Here is a 16109-nt window from a genome sequence, read left to right as displayed (position 1 = left end):
TTTTGACGTGTTAGCATCATTAAAAAACTTAATGACTTCAGAAGTTAAAAAAAATTTTGAAAAGTTTCAAAATTTTTTTTAAACTTTTCAGTAGCAGGAAAGAACAAAAATTTGTATAAAGTAGCATGCTAAAATCTTTAACACAGCTTTCAATGACAAAATAATTTTGGAGGTATCAGACGAAACATATATTACGTATAATTATCACATAAGAAGACTAACACGCACACAAAAAAATAAATTTTATTTGTTAGTAGAGGTGATAAATTCACAGATCATGCAAAATAGTTCAAAACACGCTGCACTTTTATACTCACATTAGTCTGCTCACCTGAAAGTTTAAAATGTCTGCTGATGCAAATAAAATGCTATTAGTTATTTAAGTTTTAGTCTTGTGAGCTAAGCTTTACTTAATTATGTAAATTAATATTTAAATTTACACTTTAATTATAAGGTCAGATAAATTATTTGATTGTTCACAACTTTTAAATCTACATATATCCTAATTCCGAATTTTTGAATTCTGAAAAATGTATTTATTACATGATTATATATGTGTCTGTAGTATTTATTCAGCCAAATGTTAATTAAATATTAGAGAAAAATCTTAGTTCAGCCGTTAAGTGAAGATTATCCAAAGCATTATGTAGTAGAGACAGCTTGGTGTCCCGAGACTCCGCAAAGCGTAAATGCTTGTTAAACTCTGCAAAACAAATACAAAGGTTATTTTCACGAACATGTAGTTAAAGTGCACAAGACGTCCCTCAAATTAAGTAAGAACGAAATACGTTCTCATAATTAAATTTATGCAAAATTAATTAATTAATTAATTAATATTTCATATGGAAAATAGCTACTTTAAATAATAAGTTTCCTACTTACCAGAAACAGAAGGCTTCCTCTTTATATCAAAAGTAATTATTTCTTCTGAAGACTTCTCAACTTTTTTGGTTTCCCCTTCGATCACAGTTACTTCTTTTTTCTCTTCTAGTTTCTTAGGCTTCTTTTTTAGAGTAACAGTTTTTTCTGCTTCGCTTACAGTAGGTTGATCAACGATTTCAGCTACTTCAGGCTTCTGACTTTGTTCATCGCTTGTTAATTTTGTAGGCTTTAAGACGAACGAAATTTCTTCAATTTTACCTTCTTCAGCAGGTTTTTCAGTTTCCTCCGATGGTTTACGTTTTAGAGTTACTTCAGCTTTCTCCTCTACATCGGGCAGTATAACCTTTTCTTCTTCCGCTTTTGGCAAACTCTTTTTTCGCTTTTTCAGGATTACTTTTGATTCTTCAACGCCGGTTGTTTTCTCTTCTGGCACAGTTATTTTCTCCACTTCCTTCTTAAATGATATATCGACACTTTCTGGTTTCTCGGCTTTTTCTTCGGGTACTTCTAATGACACTTTAACTATTTCTTCTTCCTCCTCGGGTTTTTTCTTTGGTTTCAATTTTACTTTTGCTATTTCTACTTCATCGTCTTTTACCTTTGGCTTTGGTTTCAGCTTTATTTTCGCTGTTTCTACATCTTCTTTCTTTTCTGGCGTAACTTCTGCAGGAATTTCCTTTTCTTCATCTGGTACTTTTCCAGATTTTTGTTTCTTTATTGTTACTTTTTCTACTGTTTTCTTTTCAGGTATTTTGTCCTCCTTAGCATACTCCGCTTTAGTTTCGCTGATTTCAGACACGAATACCTCTGGTCCTTCCCTCTTTACTTTGGCTTCTGCTTTAGGCAAAATATCCTCGGAGCCTTCAATGAGAATCTCTACGCCTTCTTCTACAGTTTCAACATGAGGTATGGAGATAATCTGCTCCTCTGTTGGTAATCGAACGTCCTCTTTCGGCGCAGGAATTGTTTCAATTTCTTCGATAACCGATTCTTTTCTCTTTATGGTTATAACAGTTTCCTCCACTTCCTCTGGTTCTTCGTCAGTTCGTACAACAGGTTCCATGTCTGTTTTTCGTTTAGGTTTCTTTTTCAAAGTGATGCTAGTTTCTTCTCGCTTCGAATCAGGCACAACTTCTTCAACTGTGGCAAGTAATTCTTCTGGTTTCTCAGATATTTCCTGACTTAATGGGGTCAATTCCTCTATCTCTTCGATGACAGGCTGTTGTTCAGGAGTAGGTTCAAGTGTCTCCACCTCAAATTCTGTCACATCTTCGATTGTTGGTTTAGACATAATGGGCTCTGACGTAAATGTTTCAAAAACTTCTTTCACTTCAATGATTTTACCATCTTTTGTTTTTTTGTGAACAGTTTTAACAGTTCGCTTTTTCATTATTGAAGATTCTTTCATTTCTTCTGTGACATCCTGTTCTTCTGGAAGTGTTACTGTGAAAGGAGAAAATTGCTCTAATACCGGTTCTTTTCTTGTTGGTATTTCTTCGGATATATCAGCAATCAAAGAAAGAGCAACTTCAGAAGACTCTAAAACTATTTCTTCACGTTTCTGAACAACGAATTCAGCTGCTTCCTCGAGAACAATATCAATGAAACTTTGTGTTGCATCTTTCTTTTCTGTAATTGGCCGTTGTTTCCTTTCGGGAAGAGTCACTTGCTCTTCAATGCTAACTTCTGCAGGCGCTTCATCAATTTTTATTGGTTCTTTGACAGCCAAAGTTTGTTTAGCTCTATCTGGATGAGGCAAGCCAACAGAAAACTCCTTAACTTGAAGATTACTTTCTGTCTCACTAACGATTACATGTTCTTTAGTTGGCACTGAAACATCAGCTTTAGATGCAGATGGAATTTTTTCTGGTTTCATTTCTTCCGTTTTAATATGAGACTCAATTTCTGACACTTCAAAGTGCACTTCAGTTGGAATTGTGAAACCTGCTGTTACCTCTTTAGGCTTTTCTTGTACTTTTAGTTCGATTTCACGAGTTTCTGTCTCAACCTGCGATATTTCTACATGCTCTGCTGTTGGTACGGTATAACCAGCAGTTACTGCCTTTGGTGCTTTCTCAGGTTGTAAAGTTTCTTCTCTTGTCTGCGACTGCGTTTCGATTATAATGACATGCTCCTCAGGAGAAACAGTCAAATCAGCAACCACTCTTTTAGGTGCCAGCTCATCAAATACATCTTCTTTAGTTTCAGTTTGCACTTCCGAAACAAGCACATGCTTTTTAAATGATACAGTCACATCAGCACTTGCTTCTGAAGGCCTGCGATCTGCTGCTAACGTATTCTCCTTTTGATGGGTAGCAGTTTCCACAACAATGACATGCTCATCAGTTGGTATAGTAAACGATGCTTGAGCAGTTAATGGTGCTTTGTCAGGAGCAAATGCTTTCTCTTTTACGTCGATCTCTACTTCACTAATTTCAATGTGTTTCTCTGATGGCAACGTAACGTCAACTTTAGACACTTTGGGTTTTGCGAACGCAGCCATTTCGCTCTCTTTCACATTCAGGTCTGTTTCTGATACGACTACATGCTCTGACGTCGGAAGAGTAAACTCTGCTTTCACTGATAGAGGTTTAGATTCCTCTTTGAGTTCTTCCTCAGCGGTCCCAGCTTCAACCTGTGAAACAATAATATGCTCCATGCCTGGCACTCGGAAATCGGCAGTTACATGAGATGGAAGTACATCTCTGGCTAAATCCCCTTCTCGGGTTTCTGCTACTATTTTCGAAACAATAATATGTTCGGCTGTTGGTACGGTGAAGCCTGCATGCCTTTCCTGAGGTTTCTTTAACTCAGCAACTTCTCCTTCCTTTTGGCTAACTACCATTTCGGAAACTATCAGATGATCTTCAGGGGATACTTTAATTTCAGCTTCAGCAGGAATAGCAGATGGTGCAAGAGTTAATTCTTGCGTCTGAGTCGTTTCTTGGATATCGGAGACCGATACATGTTCTTGAGATGGAATTGTCAGCTTTGCAGATACACTTTGTGGTGATTTGTCTGGTGCAAGTTCGCTTTCCTTCATTTGAATGGGCGTCTCTGAAATTTCTAAATGCTCTAGAGTAGATATACTTAAGTCTGCTGAAGAAGAAATAGGCAGCTTTGCTGGTACAAATTCTTTCTCTTTCGACTGCACATCTACTTTCCCTACAATAATATGCTCTTCAGTTTTTATGGAATAATCTAGATTGACAGTTGCCGGTTTTTTGAATGCTTCAACCTGCCCTTCTTTCGTATCTAGTAAAACTTCAGAAACGGTAACATGCTCAACACTTGGTACTCGGAAATGAGCTGTGACTTGAGATGGAAGCTCATCTCTGACTAAATCACTTTCTCGACTTTCCGCAACCACTTTGGAAACAATAACATGTTCAGCAGTTGGTACCGTAAAGCCTGCATGCATTTCTTGTGGTTTCTTTAATTCAGCAACTTCGCCTTCCTTTTGACTGACTACCATTTCTGAAACTATGAGGTGATCTTCTGGGGATATTTTGATTTCAGCTTCAGCAGGAGCGACAGATGGCGCAACCAGTAATTCTTGAGTTTGAACTGTGTCTTGTACATCGGAAACTGACACATGCTCTTGAGGTGGTATCGTCAATTTTGCGGATGCACTTTGAGGTGATTTATCTGGTGCAAGTGCGCTTTCTTTCATTTGAATGGGTGTTTCTGTAACTTCTAAATGCTCTTGAGTAGATACACTAAAGTCTGCTGTAGAAAACAGAGGCAACTTCGATGGCGCGAATTCTTTTTCTTTTGACTGAACGTCTACTTTCCCTACAATAACATGTTCTTCAGTTTTTAGAGAGTAATCTAGATTGACAGTTGCAGGCTTTTTGAATATTTCAACTTCACCTTCTTTCATATCTAATAAAACTTCAGAAACAGTAACATGCTCAACTCCTGGTACACAGAAATCTGCTTTCACTTGAGAAGGAAGCTCATCTTTCGCTAGATCGCTTTCTCTACTTTCCGCAACTACTTTAGAAACGACGATGTGCTCAGCGGTTGGAACCGTAAAGCCAGCCTGAACTTCTTGTGGCTTCTTTAATGCAAGCACTTCTCCTTCTTTTTGACTAACTACCATTTCTGAAATTATAAGATGATCTTCAGGGGATACTTTGATTTCAGCTTCTGCAGGAATGGCATATGGTCCAAGTGTTAGTTCTTGCGTCTGAGTTGTTTCCTGGACATCGGATATGGATACATGTTCTTGAGATGGTATTGTAAGTTTTGCTGACGCGCTTAGCGGTATTTTGTCTGGTGCAAGTTCACTTTCCTTCATTTGAATGGGTGTTTCTATAATTTCTAAATGTTCTTGAGTAGATACGCTCAAGTCTGCTCTAGATGACGCTGGTAGTTTTTCTGGTATCAATTCTTTTTCTTTAGACTGAACATCAACTTTTCCAACAATAACATGTTCTTCAGTTTTTATAGAATAATCTGTTTTAACACTTGCTGGTGCTTTAAACGCAGAGACTTCACCCTCTTTCATGTCCAATAAAACTTCAGATACTGTTATATGCTCTTTCTTTAACACAGACATATCTGCAACAACGGTGGAAGGTAATCTTTCAGGAGCAAGTTCCTTCTCAGAGGACTGGCTCTGAATCTCCCCGACGGTTACATGTTCTAAAGTAGTTAAAGAGAAGCCAGCTTGGACTTCATCAGGAATTCTTCTAGTTTGAAGATCCCCTTCCTTGTCTTCTGTTTCTACAGCAGAAATAATTACGTGTGTTTCTGCTGGCAAAGTAGCTTTTGCCTTTACTGTTGCAGGAAGTTTATCTTTCATGAAAACATCCTCCTTTAAACTAGTTTCAACAACAGATGTGAAAACATGTTCTTCAGTAAGAAAACTGAAACCAGCTTTGGCGGTAGATGGCTTCATTTCTTCTTTAAGTTCTTGCTCCGATACATTTGATGTAATTTCAAGCACTGTTACATGTTCTTCAGCGGGCACGTTCATTTCAGCATTTTGTCCAATAGGGGCTTTTTCTGCAATATATTCTGCTTCTCCAATATTAGGTTGCACAGAAAATACGACCACATGTTCATCCGTGCGTACGCTTACGCCAGCTGCGTCAGTTTTTGGTTTCGTTTTTTCTTCAAGCACGGCTTCTTTGCTTGCGGTTTCAACTTCTGATACTGTAATATGTTCTTCAAATATTAAATTTTGATCTGCTGAGTATTGTAAAGGTTTCTTATCGGGTGCTAGTGTGTCCTCAGATACTGGAGTTAGAACTTCACTAACAATTATGTGCTCTTTAGTTGGAACTGTAAAATCTGCTGTAAGTGCTCGAGGAAGTTTTTGAATATCGAGAGTTTCTTCAAATTCACCCGAAGGAGTTTCACTGACCACGATATGTTCTTCAAGAGGAACAGACATTCCTGCAGTAACGGTATTTGGCATTTTATCTACTACTAATTTTTCTTCCATGACAGATGTTTCAGTCTGTGAAATAGTGACATGTTTCTCTGTCGGTATAGTAAAAGGAGCTGTTGCTGTATCAGGTATTTTCAATTCTTCTAGGAGTCCTTCCTTTTGGGAAACCATAATATCAGAAACGTGAATAGGTTCTTCGACGGGAAGAGTAAATTTAGCCGATATGGATTTTGGTGTTTTCAAAACATTCAGCGTTCCTTCTTTATCTTCTGAAATAACATCACTTATGACAATATGTTCCGCTGTTGGCATTTGTACATCAGCTACCGTGCCAGCAGGCATTTCTTTGGTTTTCAGTATACTTTCTTTCATTTCAGAATCAACTTGAGTTATTACTACGTGTTCTTTGCTTGGTATTGTCATTCCAGCGCTTAACATATCGGGAATTTTTACAGGAATGAATTCATCTTCTTTTAATTGTGTTTCTACTTGAGAAACTGTCAGATGCTTAACCTGGGATACCGAAACATCGGCACTGAATAATTTTGGTTTTTCTGAAGGTTTTAAATCGCCTTCTTTATTAGATATCTGCACTTCTGAAACCGTTATATGCTCCTCAGTTGGTAAAGAAAATGGTACAAGAACCTCACCAGTAGGGCCAGATGGTATAAATACTCCTTCTTTCAAATGAGTTTGTACTTCAGAAATCTGTACACTATCTTCAGGCCTTACGCTTATCATAGCTTGGCCTTCCATGGGTTTCTTTTCTGGAAGCATTTCCTGTTCTCTTGTTTCTGTTTCTGTTACCGAAGTATACAAAGGTTGAATTTCTGAAAATTCAGGCTCCACTCTGTGTTCTTTTGGTGCTTGTGGCTGGATTAAGGTGTCTTCTCTAATCCCAGATGTCGTCTCTGAAACTACAATACTCTGCTGAGTTGAAAGCAGCACATCGGCTGTGATTTCCTTTGGAGTTTCCTGCACAATCAACTGCTCAAATGTAGTGCCAGCTGTAACTTCAGATACATGTAAATGCTTCTTAAGCGGTAAAATTGGTAAGGCGATTTTAGACGCAGGTAATTCTTTTATTTTAATATCAGCTTCTTTTTCTGCTTGTTTTTGTTCTTCAACTAAGACAGTTTCATGTAAAGACAACTGTAATGAAGCAAAATCTTCTTTTGGTATATTCTTCAGAGAAAGTTTACCAGTTATATCATCCACGTTTATTTCTGTAACACTTAATGCTTCCTCCGCTGGCACGATAACTTCAACTTCGTGAGTCTGTGGCATAATCTGAGGAGCTAACGCCTCCTCTTTGGTCTGAGAAGAATATTCTGATATCTCTACGGCTCTTGTCAGGGATATGTGCTGTTTAGCATCTTGAAGAGGTAGTTTCTCCCGCTCGAATAGAGTTTCTTTCTGATCCCATTGTGTTTCTTTCACAATAATAGACTTTTGAGGTATAAGTACTGTATCTGCTTTGTGGGTGGCAGGTTTGATATCCGGTTTTAGGTCAGAAGATGTATCACAAACAGATATCTGTTCTACTGATGCTGTTACATTTTCTAAAAGTGATACTGCCGCTACCTTTGATGCCATCACTGTTTCTTTGAGATCTGTTTCATGGAGTTCTGACGCCGTTTCTGAAATAGAAACTGGATAATTAGATGCTACCTGGACATCGGCAATTTCTTCTAGTACTGAAGTTAAGGGTAAAGTGGCAGGAGATGTTAATTCCGAGACTACATGTTCTCCAACACTCATTGCAAATACTGAAGACAGCTCCCTTTCTGCATGCTGCTCTTTTGGAATAGGGATATCTTTTAAACAAATTTCTTGTTCAGATGCAATAGTACTGGAGACTTCTATGCCAAACTGCCGAGAAACAGAAACGTCAGCGGCTGCACTGGGTATCCTAGCTCGTGGATGCAAAGCGTCTTCTTTGTAATGAGTTACGATTTCAGAAACGGAAGTTGCTTCATGGGCAAGGAAGGCCTCTGAGGCTTCTTCTGGCCGTAGCTTATGTTCTACCGACAATTCAGCTTCTTTAGAAGCGGTAGTGACTTCTTCTACCACGCAGGGTTGCATTGGCAGAAGAACAGCTGTCATAGATTTTGTTGATGGCATAGAATCACCTTCCAGGATATCTGAAGTATCATCTGCTTGAACAAATGCAACGGTTAAAGATTCTTGTGAAGTTACTTGAAAATCTAGGGAATGTTGTTTAGGTAACGTAGGTATATTAAGCATAGATTCTACTTCCCCTGTGCTAACTTCTAAAACAGAAGGGCATACAACATTCGTAAAGTCGACTTTTGCGACATCTTTGGAAGGCTGGACTACGACATACTCTCCGGTACCCGCAGAAAGCGTGACTTCTTCAGTAATTACTGCTTCAGCAAAAGGAACACTTGATTTTGCAGTTTTGGAAGTTAAAATTTTTGAAGTAAAAGTACTTTCCTTTGTTTCCGGTTGTGTAAGAGAAACTTCAATCGGCTGATTTGGTGTGATATGAATATCGGCAGTATGAGTTTGAGCTTTACTTTCAAGGATAAGCTCACTCTCGCATGTGCCTGACGTTTGCTGGAAAGACGTTGCCAGATGACTGTAGCAGACAAAACTTTTTATAGCTTCTTTTTCCTCCGGCCGTAGCTGTTGTTCATACATTCCTGGTATTTGCTGTGTTAAAGCTTCCTCTATGACCAAGTGGTCGAAAGGAGAAACAATTTGTTTTGCAGTTTGATTTTTTGGAAAAACATCTGGAAGAAGTTGACTTTCTTTGATAGCATATTTTGAAATATTTATTTCTACGGTTTCATGGGGAACTAAGGACGGTGAAGTTTTAGAAATATTTAACTTTTCTGGTATTAGTGTTGTCTCTGAACCTAACGTTTCATGTTCTGAAAAAGTGTATGTGTGTTTTGGAATTAGTGTTAAAAGCGCCGCTTTTCGCTGTGGTATGTCTGTAGCCCCAGCTTCGTGTGTACTTTCTGATATTGTTACGTCCGAAATCTCAACACTTTCTTTCACTGATACATATTCATCGGCCTTATGTGTGATGGGTGCCATCATACCTAAATCATGTGTTTCAGATTTTACATGAACATCAGAAACTGTTAATGGTACGTGTGGGGCACTATATGATATATCTGCTGAAACAGGTAATTTCATTTTTTCTACTTCTAACGATACCTCCCTAGTATTGGTAAGAACTTCAGAAATTCCCACCGACTGATTACATACTACACTGAGGCTACCTTCGGCAGTGTCTGGATGAGGTAAGACAGGAGTATCCGCTACAGTATCACCTGTTTGCACGGAGCATACAGTATATGTTTCAATTTGCGGAAACGAAAACCCGGCCTTGTCACTTTCGGGTTTGGCGGAAATTTTCATTTCCTTTCCTCCCTCCGAAACATGTACAGAGCTCACTTCCAGCGGTTCAACTGTTGCAAGGGAAGCGGATATTTGATTTGGTCGAGGTAAACGGAAGTCAGGCATATGAGTTTCACCAAGCATAGATTCCACCTGGGAAACTGAAACAGTTTCGTGTTGCTCCAATGACAGGTTTGCAGATTTTGAGCTTGAGAAATCTAATCGTGCTTCACAAGTTTCAGTGATTTCTGCTAAAGTAATCTCTTGAACAATCAAGCTAGCTCCTGTTTCTAAAGATTTAGATGCAGTCTTTATATCAGGTAACTTGGTATCTGTTATATCATCACTAACATGACTCAACTGAACTTCAGATACTTCTACAGCTTTTTCTGCAATAACAGAAATATTAGCTTGGGATGAAAAAGGCTTCGCTTGCTGTTTTAGATCATTCTCTGAAGATGCAGTTTCGACTTCTTCAACAGCTAGAGCTTGTTCTATTTGCAAAGAAGGCGATGCTTTCTTATATGCAGGTGTAAGAGTTTCTAGAAAATCTTCTTCACGCAAAGCTGATTTGATTTCGATAACCGATAACGCTTCTCGAGGAATAATACTCACATCTGCATTATAAAGGGTTGATTTATCTTCGATTAGCAGATTGCTTTCTTTATGTTCTGTCTTCACATCCGATACTTCTAAGGCCTCTTGGGGTGCCATTTGGACTTGAAGATGTTTCGACTCAGGATGCATGTCACGTAGCTCATCTACTTGTCCCATGTGCGAAATTTGTTCGATGAATATTGCTTCTTTTTCTCCTAGAGAAATGTTTACTTTATCTGTTTTAAAGACTTGCTTTTCCAATAATCCTTCCATTACATTAGGTTGCATTTCGGTAACACTTACTGCTTTCTCTGGTTTGTATTCGACACGAGGCGTCAGTTTATTACCGACTGGTAATGGAAGAGGTTTGTAATCACTTTCTTTCAAACCAAGTTCTGTTTCTAAGATTTCTAGCGCCACCTCTTCCATTAAGCTCTTCGTTGCTATTGTTCCTCGAGGCATTATATGAGTTTCTATTCCACCTTCCTTCATATGGGTCGTAGTTTCTGATACTGATACCGCTTCTTGCGATATCACGTTAAAACGCGGAGTTCTTAACATTGGTTTCGTGTCTATTTCTAAACTCTCTTCTGCAACATTTGTTTCTGTAACAGAAACTGTGCAAGCTTCTTCAGTCTGTAATTCTCTCTCTGCATACTTCCCTTCAGGTCGCCAATCCTTAGACCACGCTCCTTCTTGATCTACGCTCTGAGTTTCCAAAATTTCAAGTGCTGATTTCTGCGCTGGCAAGCTTTCTTTCGCTACCGCAGATTCAAGTGGCTTTATATCTTCCTCTAAAATTTCTTCACGCATTTGGGTGCCGGCTTCGAAAACAGAGATGGCTGAATGAGTTGAATACTCAGCAGCAGCGAAACGTTTTGTAACATCCTCTTCTATCGTCTCCAGTCGATCATCTTTTTGGTAATTTTCAGAATATACTTGTATTGCACCATCTGTTGTTTGCAAAGTCTCTGTTGCACAAAATGATTTGGATGATCTTTCTTCGAATATTGTTTCTCTATCGAACGTTTCTCCAATACTAATATCCAGAGCGCGTTCGGGAACAAAGGAGGAAGCTATATGTTTGGGATTGGGTTTTGCTTCAGGTTTCATTGCTCCTTCTTTATCCTCTAAGCAAACTTCTTCTACTAACACAGCATCTTCTGCAATGAAGCGAGTCTGAAGACGTTCTGTATATGTTTTCGGTTTTGGTAAAATATCACTGCTTTCAGAAATTTCAGTTTCTGTGATTGTTACCGCAAACTTTGAAGGCATGGATGCTTCAGATGCTTTTTTAACCTCATATTCTACAACTACCCCAGGCCTTTCTTTGGACTGAACTTGAGTGTCAGTTACAATGACAGCCTCTGCTAATGACACAGAACTTGTGGCTGTCAACTCTGCTTTGGTTGTAGGTATTGATAGATTTATCTCCTTGTCACTAAGAGAAACTTCTGTTATATCAATAGCTTCACTTTTAATAAACTTAGGTTTTACACTAAGGGCTGCTGTTTTAATTGGACTATAAGTTGATTCTTTGTCATGAGGGTAGATCTGCGATACTAGCACACTTTGGCCAGTTGTAAGTATCAAATTGGGAAACACTTCTGAAATTTTGTGAGGCATTTCAAGATTTCCTTCTTGTTGAGCTAGTGTTGTTTCCATGACAGAAATATTTTCATTCGCAACGAAATTAACATCAGCAGTGTTTAAAGAAGGTACGTGTTGAGGCATTTCTTTTACGTTACTAAGAAGAAAAGTGTCATATACTTCTATAGATGAATCGATCGGCATAGTTTCGGATGCTGTCACTGGTTTGGGCAACATAACAGGGCTTATGCTTGTTTCCTTTACTTCTGGTAATACTTCAGTGATTGAAAGTCCCTGGCCTAAAATAACCCTCTCGATTGCATTTTTTGCTTTTGCCTCGTGAACCTGCATATCACTGCCAATACCAGATAGATCAATTTCCTCCACAATCATAGCATCTTGTGTTGTTATTTTTTGTGTTGCTTTTTGTGCTACATGGAATGGTTGTTTGAGATCAACAGAGTGACTTTCTGAATGAGTCTCTGATATTTCGAGATGTCTTAAAGGACTGATTTCTGATATCGCTTTCTGGGCATCCAGTCGCTCAAGAGAGAGTGGTAATTCCTTTGTGCCTGAAATAATTTCTTCGACAGATATAGGTTGAGATGTCTGAATGTTATAAAATGCTTGATGTTTAGGTCCTTCTTCTAACTTAAGTTTCGAAACCATTCCTTGAATATTTATCTCATCTATTGTCATATGCTTTGCAGGTGATATCAGACATTTCGCAAGAGACTTAACAACACTATCTATTTTTAATTCATCTTCCACATCCGAAGGTTTTGTTTCAGTTACAGTAATATAATTTTCAGCTAAAAATTCCATATCTGCTTTTCTGTGTAACTCTGGTTTCTTTGAAAAAGCTTCTTCTTTTGTTTCTGGTTTCGTCACAGAAACTATTAAAGCACTTTGTTCGAGCAAACTTGACAAAGCAGTTTTTGCTTCTGGAGTAATATGTTGAGAAGTTACTTCTCTACTTTCGGACATAACAGCAGTAACAGTTAACGGACTGTGAGTTACAAAAGAAACTTTAGCGATATCGGGTTTAGCTAAATGTTCTTCGGGAACATTTTCTACAACTTCCGCTTCAAAAAGAACGATATTTTCTTCTGATTTATCAGTTTCCGCTGGAGAAATATCTAGTTTTGTTCGGCTTAAAAACTCTTTTTCTAGATCTATTACTGTAGACACTTTTTCGCTTTTTGCTTTAGCATCAATCTTGATTTCCTGATCCGGTTTCTTTTTCTTTTCTATAATTATGCTCTCAGTCTCCTCAGGATGCTCTTCTTTCGCTAGGGTAACTGAAACTTTAGAAATCTCTATTTCATTTTTATGTTCAGGTTTCATATCCAGATGGACTTCTTTAAGGTTATCACGAGGTTTCTTTTTCATTTTAAGCGATACCTTTTCTGTTTTATCTTTCTCTTTTGGTTTTATTTCCACATGCACTTCTTCAATCTTATCACAAGGTTTCTTTTTCATTTTAAGCGACACCTTTTCTGTTTTTTCTTTATCCTCAGGTTTCATATCCAAATGGACTTCTTCTTCAAACATCTCATGAGGCTTCTTTATCACCTCGAGGGAAACCTTTTCTGCTATATCCTTGTCTTCAGGCTTCTTCCCTACGTGACTTTCTTCTACAAAAGTTTCACGAGATTTCTTTTTCATCTCAAGCGATATTTTGTCTGTTTTATCCTTGTATTCAGGTTTAATTTCCACACAGACTTCTTCTTCCAACTTTTCATGAGGCTTCTTTTCAATCTCAAACGATATTTTTTCTATTTTATCCTTATCTTCAGGCTTCATTTCTACATGAACTTCTTCAACTTCTACTCGACGCTTCTTCTTAACTGTCTTCTTTTCTACTACATCTTTATCTTGAGGTTTAATATCCAGATAAATTTCATCTTCAGACTTCTCAAGAGGTTTCTTTTTCGTCTTAAGCGATACCTTTTCTGTTGTATCTTTATCATCAGGCTTTATTTCGAGACGAGCTTCTTCTTCGAATTTATCACGAGGTTTCTTTTTTATTTTAAGCGACGTTTCTTCTGGTCTGTCCTCGTCTTCAAGTTTCATTTCCAGATGGTCTTCAGATTTTTCAGGTCGTGATTTCTTTTTGGTCTCAATCTTCGCTTTTTCCTTATCTTTTGGTTTGGTTTTTTTAAGACTCTCAGTTTCTGAGATTTCTTGCAACGACACTCGTGCTTCAAATTCAGGCTTCTTATCTTTCTCTAATCTTATGCTATCCCGATAGAGTTCCGATTTTTCGTCTGGTTGCAAAACTACTTCAATTTCCTCAGTGACACTTCGTTTACTTATTGTGTCGATAGACAATGGTTTCTTTGGAACTGGTTTCTCTTCTTCGGTATCCAATTCAGTTATTTCTAATTTTCGAGTTTTCTCCAGTTTCGCAGAAGTTTTCTTCAGATCTTCTTCAGGTATTTTCTTATCTTCAACCAATTCAACAACTATTTCCTCTTCGGGCTTTTCTTTTATCCTTATAGTAGATTCATATTCTCTATCGAACTCAATGCCTGTTTTATACAAATCCGTTTCTTCGATCAAATCTACCCGCTTTCCCTTTTTTGTAACTTTGAGAATCGAAGTGCGTTTGTCGACTTTTGAAGAACGCACATCAATCGGTGTTGTTATTTTAGATGTCAAGTCAATATCTATTTCCGCGTCCCTTATGTCGGTTTCATTTTCAGTTGTTCGTGTTAAAACTGTCTTTAGTTCCCCATTAGTATCGCGAGAAGCAGAACGTATTTTTACATCGATGCCTTTCTGTTTCTTTTCCTCCTCCTCCTCTTCTGAGATTATCACTTCATCCTCTTTCTTCACTTTACGACGTAGAGCAACTTCAGCCCGATGTCTCTTCACTGTAAAAAATGTTTTATTATATAAACTAAAAGAAACGCGCAATGACTGCCTCTCCTCGATTTCACCTTATTATCATTTTGACTATTTCGTGAAATTTGATCATTACTGATAGTAATACTACAACTCACAGCTAAAAACTATTATTATTATTTAAACTTATTTACGTAAATTCCCAAAATAGCCTTATCTTACATTATTTTTACACTATGTATGCAAACTATAGTTTTATTTATCTACTATTTAGAAAACAAATTAACCCTAAAGGTTATGTTTTACTCTTATACACACAATAATCCAAATTCAACGCGAAACTTGCTAAAAGCATGTACATATAAAATACACATCTATACATATGGAAGAGTGATATAAAAATGTACAGCTAAAAGCAATAGTTTGATTTAATTAATTTGATTATAGCAAAGCACGCGAAGGCTCCCTGCTTAAGAGGAGGGTCAGCCCGTTCTCGGGTTTCCTAAAAGCAATAGGAACAATAGCTTTATAAACCGTTTTTTATTGCAAACGTTTTTGAGTTTCTGCAGCATTAAATCATTTGCGAATAACCACAAATGAGAACAGGTTGCAACTAGTATTAAACTTACAACATTTTATCCATGCTTCTTTCTTCTGGATTAATTAAATATACATTTTAATTTATAGTAAAAGTAGTTACTTTCAGTTTTTATTTTGAAGAAATTTAGAGGACTCTCGCAGGAGTTAGAAACCAAACAGAATATTTAAAATTTTAAAAAATTTGAAGAATATTTTGACTTCCTTTCTCTGAATTTACCTTTCCTGGCGCTGTCAGATTGGTTACAGCCGAAAATATCGCGGCAAAAATATCGCGAATGAAACCGTAGCGGAGAAGACAACGCAAGGGGAAAACGTCGTGGTACAAAACATCGTGGGAAGAAAATAAAGCAAAGAGAAAACATGGCAGTTCTGAAACATTGTGGTACAAAATATCGTCATCGAAAATAAAGCTGTTCAAAAACTTTGTAGTTTAAAAATATCGTCGTCGAAAATATCCTAGTAAATACAAAGTACGTACAAATCATCGCATGACGATAACATCGCAGACATGCGTTTTTTAGGCTTTAATAATTGTAAAAGGATACTCGCATAATAATTTATGAGCACAATATGGAAAGAAGGATAATTTTTACTTTCATATTTTTTATTAACTAATAAATTTATAAAAAAACAAAACAAGAAATTGAAACAAAACAAGAAATAATTTTCACTATAAGAGTATCAAATTAACAAAAGTGAAGAAAATAATCTCACAATTTAACTCAGCAATATTTTTATAGATAACGGCATGCAGTTACTTATCTTCCTTTTTCGAATCTTTTTTAGATTCAACTTTTCATGAAAAATTACCAGTAAA

The 16109-nt window shown here is 37.3% G+C and overlaps 1 protein-coding gene across 1 annotated transcript in view; it reads right to left on the bottom strand.

Moving 5' to 3' along the window:
• The window catches only part of LOC118183992 (uncharacterized), a 543427-nt gene that overhangs the window by 59366 nt on the left and 467952 nt on the right, over positions 1 to 16109 (bottom strand). The window contains exon 139 of the mRNA XM_085809921.1: positions 883 to 14721. Within this exon, the coding sequence (XP_085666047.1) occupies positions 883 to 14721 (13839 nt within the window). The remainder of the gene's footprint in view (positions 1 to 882; positions 14722 to 16109) is intronic.

The sequence above is a fragment of the Stegodyphus dumicola genome, chromosome 2 (assembly GCF_044657685.1).
Source record: "Stegodyphus dumicola isolate Sdum_Otavi_A_Nest chromosome 2, ASM4465768v1".
NCBI classification, from domain to species: domain Eukaryota; kingdom Metazoa; phylum Arthropoda; class Arachnida; order Araneae; family Eresidae; genus Stegodyphus; species Stegodyphus dumicola.
Note: the sequence above shows the minus strand (reverse complement) of the source record. Positions and strands in the feature narration are given on the sequence as shown.